Source organism: Giraffa tippelskirchi, chromosome 7, assembly GCF_054371585.1.
Source record: "Giraffa tippelskirchi isolate mGirTip1 chromosome 7, T2T-mGirTip1v1.2.pri, whole genome shotgun sequence".
NCBI classification, from domain to species: Eukaryota; Metazoa; Chordata; class Mammalia; order Artiodactyla; family Giraffidae; genus Giraffa; species Giraffa tippelskirchi.
In genome coordinates, this window is record NC_137281.1 from 12,703,994 (window position 1) to 12,717,879 (window position 13,886).

The window sequence follows — 13,886 nt, forward strand, 5'->3', positions numbered from 1 at the left end:
CTTCTGGGGAACTTGCTGGAGTTAAGAGTCTGAACGCCTGGACCGTGCGCTCATGGAGGTAGCCCCGAATGGGTGGGGGTCAGAATTCTGGATTTCTGGAAGTGGGCCTGGGGGCTGGAATTCTTGGCTCCCTGAATGAAGACAGAGCTGAGGGCTCAGACCCGGCACGTCCTGAGAGAGGTTGAGGGGCCTAGAGTTGTGTTTCCTGGGGAAGAAGGAGACTGGGGGTGGGAAGTTAGATCTGGAGGAAAAATGGGCAGCGGGCCTGAGCTCCTGGTTCAGGGTGGAGTCTCGCTGCCACGCGCCAGCACTTACTCCCGGGTCCTGAGAGAGGGAGAGCCTTCGGCCGTCTGCTCCAAGGGGAAGAGGAGCAGAGAGGTCTGTTCTGGCTCAAGGCGGTGGGGGGAGGGGTGCGGGTACTGAGGGCCCAGATACCTAGTTCTGAGGGGGCAGGGGGCTGGGGACCTGATTTTGAAGGAAGGCGGAGGGGCTGGACTCCTGGATCCGAAGGAGAAGGGAGCTGGGGGTCGGGCTCTGGGGGTCGGGCTGTGGGGTCTCGGCGGAGGGGTCAGGAGCCCAGACTGGAGCCCACTGACCACTGGCTCCGCTGGGGTCCGGTGTTCACGGTGTGGCTGGGCCCGCGCCCTGCAGTGGTGCTGTGCGGCTACGCAGCGCTGTGTGACGCACTGGTGCGGCAAGTGGATGCCTTCTCCGGCAGCGGGGCCATGGCAGTCTTCGAACGCTTCACACGCGGAAACGGTGAGGCCCGGGGTGGAGGGGGGGGGCGGGGAGGGGCGGCGGAAGTGCGGGCCTGGAATATCCAGTCGGCGAAAAACAGCCGGATTGGAGAAATGGGGCGGGGCCTCCTAGAGTCAAGGCTAATAAGGATAGGTTGGGGCGGAGCTACATTGTAGGGGTCGAATGGGAGTAGGGGGTGTGGTTCCTTGTGCAGCCCCTAGAAGAGCCTAAGAGTAAAAGCCAAACGGAGCAAGCACTGGTCAGGGGTCAGGACCAGCAGAGGCGGGGTCAATGTGTGGATAGGGCCGAGAAGGCTTGGGTGGCGTTCAAAAGATCTGGAAAAGAAGCAGAGCGAAGAGTTGCAAGAAAGTCGGCTCCATTGCGGGATGCTTCTGGGATGGGGCGTGGCCAACTTATCACCCCGCCCCTTCTCTTCCCAACGCCCCCCACACTCCCCCCCAAGGCATAGCGTTTTGTAGTGGGCCGCACTGGCAGACGCTGCTGCAATTTTGCACTTGGAGCACTTAAGGAGTTCGGCTTGGGTACGCGGACCATCGAAGAGCGTGTCCTGGAAGAGGCGGTTTATCTGCTTGGTGAATTTCAAGCCACTGGAGGTACGGCCTGGAAAAAAAGAGGGGCCATTTGTGGGCGTGGACACTGGTCAAGAAAGGGCCGAGAGAAGGCATTTGGGTGGAACGGATCCAGTAACCCAAGAGCTGGGTGGGATCTGAACCACCCAGCGTATGACCTCGTCATGTTCCCACCTCTAGGAGCCCCGTTCGACCCCCGGCGGCTACTGGATAATGCTGTTATCTAATGTTATCTGCTCCGTGGTCTTTGGGAACCGCTATGGCTATGAGGCGGAGAAGGCAATGGCACCCCACTCCAGTACTCTTGCCTGGAAAATCCCATGGACGGAGGAGCCTGGTAGGCTACAGTCCATGGGGTCGCTAAGAGTCGGACACGACTGAGCGACTTCACTTTCACTTTTCATTTTCATGCACTGGAGAAGGAAATGGCAACCCACTCCAGTATTCTTGCCTGGAGAATCCCAGGGATGGCGGAGCCTGGTGGGCTGCCATCTATGGGGTCGCACAGAGTCGGACACGACTGAAGCGACTTAGCAGCAGCAGCAGCAGCATGGCTATGAGGACATGGAGTTCCTAAGGCTCCTGGACCTTTTCAATGACAACTTTCGTATCATGAGCTCCAGGTGGGGCGAGGTGAGAGGGTCATGTGCCCAGTCTATGCCAAACCCGAGTGCATGGATCATTAGAATGGGGCAGTCTTAGAATGTTGGAATGGAAGAGTTTCCCAACTTACAACATCGAAATCCTGGTCCAGTCCCCTCACAAGGAATTAATGGTCTTGTTCAAGGTACTATTGATTTCCTGTCTCCCCAGATGTACAACATTTTCCCCTCCTGGACTGGCCCCCAGGCCCACACCACGGAATCTTCCAAAACTTCGCGGAGTTTCAGGTTTTCATCTCTCAGCAAATCCAGCTTGCACTAGCAGACACGGCAGCCCGGGAAGCCCCGCGATTTCCTGGATCAAACAGATAAGGTACGGGGCCCTGATGCCCTAAACTCTAGCCCTGCCACCCACCAGCAGGCGCCTGGCACGTGGCAGCACCTATCTTCTGTACCCACAGGAACAGAAGAACCCGGAGAGCCATTTCCAGGCAGAGACGTTGGTGATGACGCATAATTTCGTCTTTGGCGGTACAGAGACCACAAGCACCACCCTGCGCTATGGACTCATCCTGCTCAAATACCCAGAGGGGGCAAGTCTGCAAGCTGGAGAGCTAGGGATGAGGGGGCTGGGGTTTGGGGTCGACTGAAGGCTGGGGTATGTATAGTTCACATCTCCGGTGGCCCTAGCCGAAGTGCAGGCTGAGCTGGATGACGTGGTTGGCCGAATGCGCGCCCCAACCCTGGAGGACCGAGAGCACCTGCCCTACACCAACGCTGTGCTGGACGAGATGCTGCACGAGATACAGCGCTTCATCAGCGTGGTGCCCTTTGGGCTTGTGCGTGCTCTCACCTGCGAGGCTACTTCCTGCCCAAGGTGCCCACTGAGTCTGGGGATCCTGCACGGGGCCAGGGAGGGCCTATCAACGGGTCTGAGCGTTCACCGCTGATGGACAAAGGATTCCTTGTGTTGGCTTCTAACTGGGGTCTTTTTTTGGAGTAACTTTGGCACATCTCCCCAGGGCACCTTTGTGATTCCTCTGCTTGTTGTCTCCACACCGGGACCCCACCCAATTCAAGTACCCAGAATGCTTCAACCCACCAACTTCTGAACTACCAGGGCAAGTTCCAGAGCAACAACGCCTTCATGCCCTTTGCCCTAGGTCTGGGCTGGGCAGGGAGGGGACCAGTCAGGACGTGCCCTGGCATGCATGGGTTTCTCACTCCACACCCGTGTCCCCAGGAAAGCGGATGTGCCTGGGTGCAGGCCTGGCCCCAACCGAGATCTTCCTCTTCCTCACCTCCATTCTACTGCGGTTCTGCCTGCTCCCTGTGGGGAGCCGCTCGGACAAAGACCTCACCCTGCAGTGCACTGGCCTGGGCAACGTGCCCCCAGCCTTCCAGCTCCGCCTCGCGGCCCGCTGAAGTCAGATTCAGCTCAGCTCACCGGCTCTCAGACCTCCTTACCCTCTTCAGTCAATAAAGGCCTGAATTACAGATGGAGGACTCTTATCAAAAAGAGGCAGCAAGAGAGTCAGATGTGTGCAGCTGAGGTAAACTTTTATTTCTTGGCTGATAGGATTTGCACACCCATGCTCCTCCCAGCACCTTTCATCCTGCCCAAGCAGTGGCAGCCTAGTCCAAAAGGTGCCATGGTGACAGAGGTTGGGGAGTCACTTCACATTCCAGGCTGGAGCAGTGGGGGACTTGGGGATATTCCCCCACAAACCTCTGCCAGCAAGAGGCCATGACTCACCCCAACCCCAGATCCTGCGTCCTGGTGGGAGGTCGCGATGCCTCCTTCCAGCTCTCCAAACCTGAGAGGGGCATGACCAGACAGGGCAGGACGCAGGCCCCCAGCTCCAGTAACAGCAGCCCCCAACACTGGCTCCTGTCCAGGTCACAACCCCCACCCCCATCCCAGGGCAGTAGAAGTCTCTCCTCCTCCTTGGTCCTCAGCAATGGACGGAGCCCTCCACACCAGGCAGGACGGAGGCAAAGTCAGAAGCAGTGGTGGTGGCGGGGAAGGAGCAGGCACCGAGACTGGCAGCACCAGGGCCCAGGGCTCTCCCGTAGCCAGGGCAAGCTGTCTGTCCATGCAGCTCTGGGACTGGCCACTAGGTGGGCGTAGTCGGCTGTGACACGGGCACTTGGACACCTTTCTGTCCTGATGCTGGGGAGGAAGAGGGACAGGGGACTGAGTCATCAGGGAAGGAACAGAGGCCAAAGAAAACTGGGAAGATTGGGAGAGCGTCAGAAGAGATGGGGCTCATGCTGGGGACACCAGGTGAGTCAACTGTCTAGGGAAGGTAGGCAAAGATGGGGAAAAATGAGCTGCAAGGTTTAGTGACTTTGGATTCATCAAGAGATGATGAGTCATCAGAGATTGATGAGACAGCTTGAGGCCTAAGGAAGTACATGGAAAAGGAAGGACTTGAGAGGCGGGGACACCATTTGGGAAGCAGGTACCTAGCTGATACTTGTCTTTGGCTGCTGCTCGCTCCTTGGCATCAAAATACCAGACAGTGATGGCGTACCTGGGGACCAGAGCAGCCCCAGAGGGCCATTAGAGATCACTCTTAATTCCACCATCTCCAACCCCCAGCTGCCCCCCTCGGCATCCCGTCACTCCCTAGTCACTCCAGGGGTCTGACAAGACTGCTGGCACAGGCAGAGTAGCTGAGCACATCCCCAGAAATATGGACCGTACCTGGTGGCATAGGCTGGTTTCACCTCATGGGGGTTCCGCCGATCAGACCAGAAAATGAGCAGCCGGTCAAAGAGGGGCTCAATGTTGGCTACCACGGGCCGGCCCTCAGGGAATATCTGCAGCAGGCCGCCATGCACCTGAGGGCGGGCCAGAGGATGAGGCAGGAGGCTGGCCAGCACTGCCTGGAGCGCCGCCTCCCCTTGCACAGCCAACCCACAAGGGCCCACCAGGGGGCACAGTAACTGCACACATCACTCCCTCCCACCACTCAGACTCTGAAAATGAATGACAACCTGGAAGTCTGCATCACCATGGAAATGGGCAGGAAGCTACTAAAGACGACAGGAAATGGGGCGGGGGAAGTGCTCCTTAGGCTGGGGGCTGGGCAGACTGCACTATTCCCCCAACACCAGGAACCACCACCACACAGTCAGCTGGAGAGGAGGAGGTGCCATTTCCAGGAAGGGCCCCTAAAAGATTACACCGCCCCCCAGTGGGTTGAGAAGAGGACCGGGATCATACGAGAAGCTGAGCGGGGAGAGGAAAAGGCTGTGGATGAATGCCGCCCCACCCCACCCCACCCCACCCCACCATCCTACCTTGACATCCCAGTTCTGATTCAGGTAATAGATACAAGTGATGCAGCGCCCGTCGCCATGGGGATTGTCAACGTGTCTCACGTACCCCAGACCGTTTCCTGGGTAACATGCCACCATGGCCTGGCAGAGATGATGGAGATAGGGTTTACCGAGGCTAGCAGGCAGGGACTTTTGAGGAAGTCTGCCATTACCTCCTCTTTCTCACCTTTCAGCCCCTCACATCTCCTCAAGGGCCCTGGGGGCTCCAAGGGTTCCAGCACCCAAGCATTCCTTTTTAGCCAAGCCTCTATCCACAAGAAACCTCAGCTCCTGGCCCCAAGAGCCCACTTCCCACACACACATGAAGCACACAAAGACTGAAGGCAAAAGGAGAAGGGGCACCGAGTTTGAGATGGTTAGATAGCACTACTGACTTGATGGACATTAATTTGAGCAAACTCAAGACAGTGAAGGACAGAGAAGCCTAGCACGCTGCAGTCCGTGGGGCACAAAGGGTCAGACACAACTTGGCAACTGAACACACACATGCCCAGAGTGTGGAATCAAGACGCAGCTCAGTGACTGAGGGTTTGGTTTTTAAGATAACCCGATCCCAACCTCAAACATTTCAGTAGAAAAAACCAATTTAAATGTTATATAAACGTTTTTTGGTATACAGGGATGTGGCCTCAAAGCCCCACACGAGGAGTTCTCTCCCAGAGCTGTCGAGTTGGAATGACCTGGGACACTGATGCCCAGGTCAGAGGTTCTGATGTACTTGGCCTCAAGTGCAGCCTGGAATTTTTAAAGGTTCCCAGGTAACTCTATTTTGCACCAATGTTGAGAAGCACTGATCGTAACGACAAAGCGTATCTGCTAGATACAGTCTCCTACACATGTAAACAGTACCAAAACCTATAAGGTGACTAGAACCTGAGATCTAATCACAACTCCTAGGATAACCTGTCAAGTAGCCTTGGACAGTCTCATCACCTGAACGGGCCTCAAATGCCTCAGCTGTCTCATCTGTAAAACGGGGATAACAAACACCTCCTGTTTACAGCAGTAGCATGAACCCCTCCAAGAATGACTTTGGAGGCTCCTGATCCCCACAGACCTAAGAGTTAGGCCCCATTCCAGGCCATGGCTTCTGTATGTAGAGGTCTAGCCACAGGGTTTTCCCCTTCTCTACTTGACTGCTGCTACTGCCCAAGCCAGTCCTAGCCATGCTGAGCTCTGGGCATGGCCACTCCGGGCCTATTTCTCATGAGGTATCCACAAAATGACAGGTGTGGTGTGAGGGAAAGGCCCAGTGTTCCCGCAGAGCTAACCCTTGGGTACAGGTCTCACTGCGGCCTCAAGAGCTGTGATGCTGGGCAGGGGACTGAACTCTGTTTCAGGTTCCTCATCCCTGAAATGGAGCTTAAGAACTACTTCACAAATTGCTGAACGAGACATAAATGTCCAGGAAAACACCCAGCATGGTGCCTGACACATGACAGAGTTAAAGCACAGGCTGAACTTTTAAAGGTCCCTGTCCTGTCCTCTGCCCACAGACACTGGGAAGGCTGGACAAGGCGAATAAGGGAGCACTGGCATGAAGCTCCCCATCTGGGGACCCTCTTATGTTGACCCCTCGACCCACACTGATGCCAGGACAGACTCCGCTGGCCCCTGCTCCCCATGATGCTCAGCTACACCTGGGGGCCACGGCCATCTGCCACAGCCCTGGGGTAAACATTCCGAATCGAAAAGATCGGCATCTGCTGCCAAAACCAGGAGGCTTGCCAGGCACTCCATGGCAGGCCAGGCTGACTCAACCCCTCGGCCTCCTCCCAGCTTATTATTCCCCAGGGCTCACCCCAGCACGGAGAGGAAACTGCTGTGTTAAATGTGTGCACCTGATCCACCACAGCACCTGCCCCGGGCAAGAGGCTGCTACCACCATGGCTACCCAGTGGGGCGCCTTTCTCTCTGGCAACATGAGGGCAAGGTCCTGGCCCCCACAGCCCCAGGTTCCAAAGAACTTTCTTTGCACTGCTCACTCCCTGCAGACAGGTCAGTGCTCTGAGCAACTACCTCATCGCGCGAGGAAAGGATCCCTGGCTGTGGCTGGAATGAGGGGTGGCCTGGAACCAGTGAGTCACTGATTAGGGACAGGCAAGCCCTCCCCAGTGAGAATGCAAGCCGAGAGTTTGCCAGTTTTGTCTGAGGATGGGGTGGGCAAAGAGGTCCAGGGCTGAAACCTCTTCCCCCACTTACCATCCCCACACAGCTGCCAGAGACCCTTTACTCCCCCTCACCACAGCTCAAATCCCTTCAAGTTTCTCACCGCATCCCCAGAGAACACAAATTCCTGACCACAGCCTCCAAGGCCACCAGCCTCCTAAACTACCTCTGGCCTCGCAGTCCTCCTGACTCTTGCCTGACCAGGCTGAGCTCACCCCCAGGCCTCTGCACCTGCTGCGAACACTCTTCCACTGGTCCCCCTTGTTAGTCAGGTCTCGGGACCTGGAGTAACTGAAGGCACCTGGGCTGACCTCCCCTGCCATCCCCTCAAAGTGAAAGCAGCACAGGCACTTGTTTACCCGGCACTGGCCCCCAGCGCCAGGCCAGGCTCCCTAGGGCCAAGCAGGGAGCTGCTGACTGAAAGCACTTCTTCTGGGTCTTGGGGCCTCCATGTGTCCTGCCCATGCATCCTCACAGGACCTCCTACCATGCGGGCAGGGACACACACTGTGGTCTTTCATGAAGCAGGACTCCTGTGTCAGGCTAGACACAGAAACAGGCCCTTTAAGGTCCCACCCTTCCCCCCATAGATACTCACCTGGGAGTGGGGGGGGGGGTAAGCACCCACTGGCCTGAGAAGCATCTACTTCCCACGCACACAAGGGAAAGGGACAACAAGCAGAATAATATGGAAATGTGTTCTTTACACTTCCATCTCCAGGAAGGGGCAGCCAGGATAAGGGGCAGCTAGAATCAACATGCTAAGAGCGCCGCAAAGCACACACACACACAGTACCCTCCCACCCACCCCAAGTCAGAATCCCAGGACTGAGCTAACAGCAGCAGGCCCCACCTCCAAACTGGTCTTAAAGGGGCCTCCCCAGGACCCCTATGGTAGTCCTTGAAGCCAGTGCAAATCAATTCCCTCCCACCTGCCGGTCAACTGAGCAGAGGAACCAGGGAGAGGAGGAAGCCAGAGGAACACGGGAGCCGAGTTCAGGAGCCACCGAGAGGCAGGCTGGCAGGCTGATTGACCGCAGCCACACTGGTGACCTGAGCCCCACCCCCACCACTATGGCCACCCTGCATCTCAGCACCCCACCCCGTCTTACTGCAGAGCCTGGGGCAGAACCTAGATGTTGCCCTCTGAAGGTGAGGAAGCTGAAGATGCTGTCTCACTGGGGCAGGCGAGGGTCAGAGAGGAACTCCAGTGATTGGGCTGGCTCCTCCCCTCTCTTCTCAGTCCAGCCAGGCTTGTTCTTACCTCCTAGGGCTACAAAATCCTCAACCCCTAGCCACCCACCCCCTCCAGGGCCCTGTTTCCAACCACATCCAAGGCATCAAAGGAGACTCCTCTCTTCGAATTCACATATTCTCCTTTCCCTCCTAAAATGGCCACAGAATAGCTAGGCAGTTAACCTGGTTTTCCTATCCTGTGATAAGCAAACTGAGGTTCAGAGAAGTATCCCGCCTTGGGCTATTCAGTTCTTGTCTCCCCCTAACCTCCCTCCTGTGAGGATGGGTGACCCTGGGGAGAAGGTGCTGGGCACCCTGTGGCTAGGGAGATTCCCACTGACCTCCTGCCCCTGAAGGGCTGCCTCTGGCTCTCCACTACCAAGGGTACAGGGGGGACAGCAAAGTAGGACAAATTCCACCTGGAGTGGGGAGGCCAGTATGGCTTCAGCCTGGGGGGAGCCCTGGTCCCTGAGCCAGTTCCTGCCTGAGAGGAAAGCTGCACAGAGGCAGAACCCAAGATGGGATCTGAGGGAGGTGGGAGAGGACGCCAGGAGCACAGCCTCATGCCTGCAGGGCAGAACACTGCCTGTGCCGTCAGCCGGGCATCACTGGTGCAGTACAGTGGGCACTCCCTACAGGGCCTTGCCAACCACCACCAAACCGTGAACTCCAGGCCAGGGCTCTCACACCCCTCCATGAAGTGAATTAATGTGTCGGCAGGCTGAAAGGCCCTATGAACCATTGTCTTGTGCAGGGCTCCTGACCCCAGATTTCTGGATGGGCAGCTGGAGGCCCAGAAGGCCCTGATGACTGGCCCATAAACCCAATCAAATGAGCATTTTTCTTAAGACAGGGTTTGGTTTTGAGCAGATCTGAAGAAAAAAACATTATAACTACTAGTCTCAAACAAAAAAAGGGGGTCAAGAGAAGACCCAAAGACAGAAGATCAAGGAAACAGACCAGAGCCAGACAGGAATGAAGTGAGAAATGGACAGAACAGAGAAGATGGAGGGCAGGGACTAGGATAGGGCAGGATGGGAGAGATGGGGTCATGACCTCCACCTGGGCCAGCGCACGGCCACCCTGGGAAGCGTCCATGAGGCAGATGTCACAGTATGGCGCGCAGGGCAGGCCAGCAGAGGCACGGTGGGCATCCCTCCTCAGCTTGGCACAGGCCTCACCACTTGCCCCCCCGCCACCCTCCCCGGTTCTCCTACCTGGGAGACAGACTAGACGGACAAGACACGCACAGTTGACAGGATGGACTAGATGCACTTGGATGGGTGAAAAAATAAGGGGACAAGAAGAACACGAGATGGGCAGACAGACAGAGGCACAAACCTTGTCTACTTGCTCTAAGGCCCATGAACAGACATCACAGGGCTGTTGACCCCACCAGGGCTCAGACACAGATGTGGGGCTATGAATGGCAGCACCTCTCTTCAGGCTCTTTGAGAGGATCCTCGGCAAAGTCAACAATCCCAGTGACTGTGGGCCAAACTCACACCTTGCAGGTGCACAAACTAAGGCCCACAGGGCACAAGAGCCCAGAGTGAGCTCTGACACTCCCTGCACCAGGGCTGCCTAAACCCTTTTGTGACCCCGGAAGCCTGTCCCCAAACCCACTGATGCTCAGAATACTAGGTGTCCAAGTGGTTGGGGGCCCCTATCCCACCATCCCCCACAGCAGGTCCCTGCAGCCTCACCTTGGTGCGCCCATTGATGACGTAGCTGCCCAGCCTGCCAGCACAGTGGCGGATGACGGCATCCACATGGGCCATGAGGGCACCGATGCTTTGGCAGCCCGGCTCATGGCCTTCCACCCAGGCAATCTGGTCCCCACGGATGCTGCGTGGCGGGATAGCCCGCTGGCTCACAAGCTGCCCGTCTCGCAGGCGCCCGCCCTGCTTCAGGGCCTCTACCTCCGCCAGCACTTGGCCACCCAGGGCCGCCCCCAGAAAGCTGTCCTTGACGCAGATGCCATAGTACCGCATGCAGGGCACAATGTAGTCCAGGGCCAGGCGCTCGGGCGCCGCGGGCAGCACCTCCTCCCTCAGCCCGGCGCTGGCCTCACCACTGCCACTGCTGCAGCCCTCCCCCTCCGCCTCCTGGTTCTCCTGCCTGGCCCAGGGCCGCTTGCTGGGTGCAGGGGCATCCCCACCATCCTCTGCCCACTTCCGTTTGGGGGCCTCGGGCCGGGCGCCCTGGGCTGCCAGCCGCTGGCACCCCTTGGTGACCAGTGCCGCAGCACCCTCACTCTGCAGCGGCCGCAGCTCGCCACCATCCTGCCCACCGAAGCCCTCCCGCAGGGGGCTAGCTGTGGTGGAAGTGGCTCTGGGTGTCCCACTCCCCGCTGAGGCCTCAGTGGGTGCTCCTGGACGGTGGTAGGACAGCAGGGGACAGGGCAGGTAACTCTCCACCCCCATCCTGGCCCGGCTAGGCTCCAAGGGCTCTGACACCGAACCCGGCAACTGAGGGAGAGCCTGACTCAAGGTCTGGGGCTGGCACGGGCTGTCCATGGCAGCAGTGTCTTCATCCCCCGGGCATGGAGGGCACGGCCCAGGCCCATGGTGCCACCCTCCTCCACCTCCTCCTCCTCCACTTGATGCAGCCGGGGGCTGGGGCAGCTGGGCCTGGCGTGGGGCAGGATGAGGCAGGGCAGATGGCAGAGGCTTTTCTCTTGCCCTGGGGGTGCTCGCTGGTCCCCAAGTCCTCTGCTGTCCCTAGGGGCTTGGGAAGGGACCTGTCACAGTGGCTGGAGAGAAAAAAAAGGAAAGTGAGAAGAGCTGCACAGGCAAGCGCACTGGAGGGGAGTGGGGGCAGTGGTAGGGGCAGTAGAGAGGAAGACAGACTTAGCTACAAAGACCCCAAAACCTGAGGTCACGGCGGGGGGCGGGGGCGACTCTGGGACTTGGGGGGAGTCACGAAGAGACAAGGAGCAATAAGGGGGACAGCTGGAGAAGTGAGGCTGGGTAGGTGACCCACAGCCAGAGGACTGCAGTGGGGGCTGTGGGTGAGATACATCCTCAGATACAGACCCACAGACAAAAAACAAGTAAAGAAGGAGGGAACTCTCAGTAGAAAAGGTTGGCGGAGTGGGAAGCAGAAGTTAGAAACAAACGGGGAGGACTGGGGAGGTTGGGGGGTGGGCTGCGGATCAACCTGGAAAACACAGAAGGAAGGTGGGGATCTACAGACAGTGGAAACTGGTGGCGGAGGGGGGGGGTTCCCGAAACAGAAAAATAACAGAGCGGAGAAGAGGAGAGTGGGCCTGAGACAGCTGGGCAGAACCGGGTGGAGGGGTCGACCCGAGCCCAACAGGAGGAAAGCCCGTTAGGGGCTGACACACACCCAGACGGAAGGGAGGTCCTGAGACGGACAGACGGAAGGGAGCCGTGGGAGCAGGGTCCACGGCGACAGAGGGAAAGGTGGAGGAGCGTTCACGCACTCGGGGCCGGGACGAGGCGGGGAAAAAGAGCCCCCCTCCCAAGTCCCTTCGGTGCGGGCCCTGAGGCCCCTCGGGGCGCAGCAGGACACGAAGGCAAGGCCTAGCGACCGCTGGGACCCCGTGTCCCCTCCCCGCCCCGCCCCCCGCGCGCTCCCGGCTCCCACCCCAACCCCCCCAACGGCCGGCGCTCGACGTGCCCGGCGCGCGCTCCCTCCCCCACGCCCCACCCCCACCTTTCCCTCCCTCCCCCCCCCCCCCCGGGGTCGCGGCGCTCGGCCACAGAGTGCCGGGCGCGCGCCCGCCCACACCGCGCCCGGCTCGCGCCGGCGCCCAACCTCCAACTCCTTTTCCGCCTCGTTCCCTTCCCTTCCTGGGCTCTCCTCACCGTGCTTTTTCCTCCGGCCCCGGCGCCGCCGTTTGTGCCAGCCGCCCTGCGCCGCACAGCGCGCCATACCCCGCCCCCACCACCCGCGACGCCCCGCCCCCGCCTCGCCCGGTGGACACGTGACCGCGTCCGGGCTGAGGAGACGAACAGGCGCAGGCGCGAGCCGCGCGGGGAGGGGCGACGGAGTTCACAACACCCTCTCCCAGGAGAAAGGGGAAATAAACGGATCGGACGGTGACGCCGGGCTTCTTTGCGCCCTCCGCCCCACCCCTTTCTGCGAGAGTACAAACGCAGTTAGGAAGGGCTGGATAGGGCAGGGCGAGGCGAGGCGGGGCGGCGGGGGGGGGGCGCTCGTATAAGATGCCAAGCTAGTGGGAGGGGCATGCAAATTAGTCTATTTACATAGACAAGCCCGTCTCCTTGGAGCGGAGAACGCTGCGGGAGGATGAGTAGCGGGGTCGGGGAGTGGCATGTAGATCATGGATGTTATTTACATGGACAGCTCCGCTTTCTCACAGCCCAAGATTAGGGTTACTGAGAAGCGTCTGGGCAAATAGTTGGGAAATGTATGTAAATTTGCACGACAGCAAGTAGTTTACATAGGGACATTTTATAAAGGAGAAGAAAAAAGCGGAACGTCCTTGAGAGAAGGGAGAGAGGACTAGAAGGGATGTGCAGAGTCTGACCCGCTCTGCCCTGCCCCTTCGGGACAACTGTGTGGAGTCCGAATAAAACCAGCTAGGAAAGCCAGTCAGAGAACACATTTGCATGGCTGTCTCGAGTCTTATGAACAGTGTGGACGACCTGACCTGGGGGGATAAGATGCAGATGAGGTCATTTAAAACGCCCCGCCCCCTCCGACAGCCCCCAGGCTGAGCAGGGACTCTGGCTTCCCTTGAGGACGGTTTAAGGCCAACCTGGGGTAGGGAGAGCCATTGGGAGTGTCCTCAGTGGGTTGCACCAGTCCCTGGCAGAGCACGTGCAAGCGTCAGCGGTCCACCTGGACACAGGAGGTAACACACTGATTTTAAGCATGCATGGGGGTTAGGGTAGTATAAAAGCCCACACAGTCTTCAGGGGCAAACACAGGGTTCATGGTCACACACAGGTGTGTCAACAGAGCCAAATACACACCAAAACACATACAGATCTCAGGGGCACATATACACAGTCAAGCACTAACTAGACACTGCCTCAGACTTTCAGGCATCAGAAATGCATAATTATCACTCACTGGACCCAGACCCAGGGCTCACCCACAAGCCTGAATTCTCATTCCCTAGCCTCCGTGTCCCAGACATCACCACCCTCGTAGACACAATCACCAAGGGCACAGAGTACTCACAAGCAAAGTGTCACACACACACAAG

General features: G+C 58.4%; 1 protein-coding gene and 1 long non-coding RNA gene across 12 annotated transcripts; one reads left to right on the forward strand and one right to left on the reverse strand.

The window, feature by feature from the left end:
• The first annotated feature begins 752 nt into the window (after positions 1-752).
• Positions 753-3,427, forward strand: LOC145515567 (uncharacterized). The gene is made up of 3 exons (XR_014060918.1): positions 753-1,352; positions 2,142-2,303; positions 2,392-3,427. It is a non-coding gene; the product is annotated as an uncharacterized LOC145515567 (long non-coding RNA).
• A 44-nt stretch (positions 3,428-3,471) lies between these two features.
• Positions 3,472-12,588, reverse strand: EGLN2 (egl-9 family hypoxia inducible factor 2). Of its 11 annotated transcripts, none has more exons than XM_081516258.1 (6): positions 12,522-12,588; positions 10,390-11,438; positions 5,240-5,359; positions 4,641-4,777; positions 4,400-4,467; positions 3,472-4,103 (listed from the first exon to the last, which is right to left on the reverse strand). In XM_081516258.1, exons 2-6 carry the CDS (start codon positions 11,200-11,202, stop codon positions 4,048-4,050), a joined length of 1,194 nt encoding a protein of 397 aa, XP_081372384.1. In that variant the 5' UTR covers positions 11,203-11,438; positions 12,522-12,588; the 3' UTR covers positions 3,472-4,047. The 11 variants fall into 11 exon arrangements, with proteins under 11 accessions (XP_081372384.1, XP_081372385.1, XP_081372383.1 ...); XM_081516259.1 differs by having other exon boundaries at positions 3,472-4,097; positions 12,517-12,588; XM_081516257.1 differs by having other exon boundaries at positions 12,517-12,588.
• Positions 12,589-13,886: the final 1,298 nt, after the last annotated feature.

What these genes read in the sequence shown, in the direction of transcription:
- EGLN2 (XM_081516248.1), bottom strand. Translation starts at nt 11,202, where the DNA reads ATGGACAGCCCGTGCCAGCCCCAGACCTTGAGTCAGGCTCTCCCTCAG. An exon ending in ATCAGAACTGGGATGTCAAG is followed by an intron (nt 4,778 to 5,239) that starts GTAGGATGGTGG and finishes GCCCGCCCTCAG; the next exon opens with GTGCATGGCGGCCTGCTGCA. An exon ending in AAACCAGCCTATGCCACCAG is followed by an intron (nt 4,468 to 4,640) that starts GTACGGTCCATA and finishes TCTGGTCCCCAG; the next exon opens with GTACGCCATCACTGTCTGGT.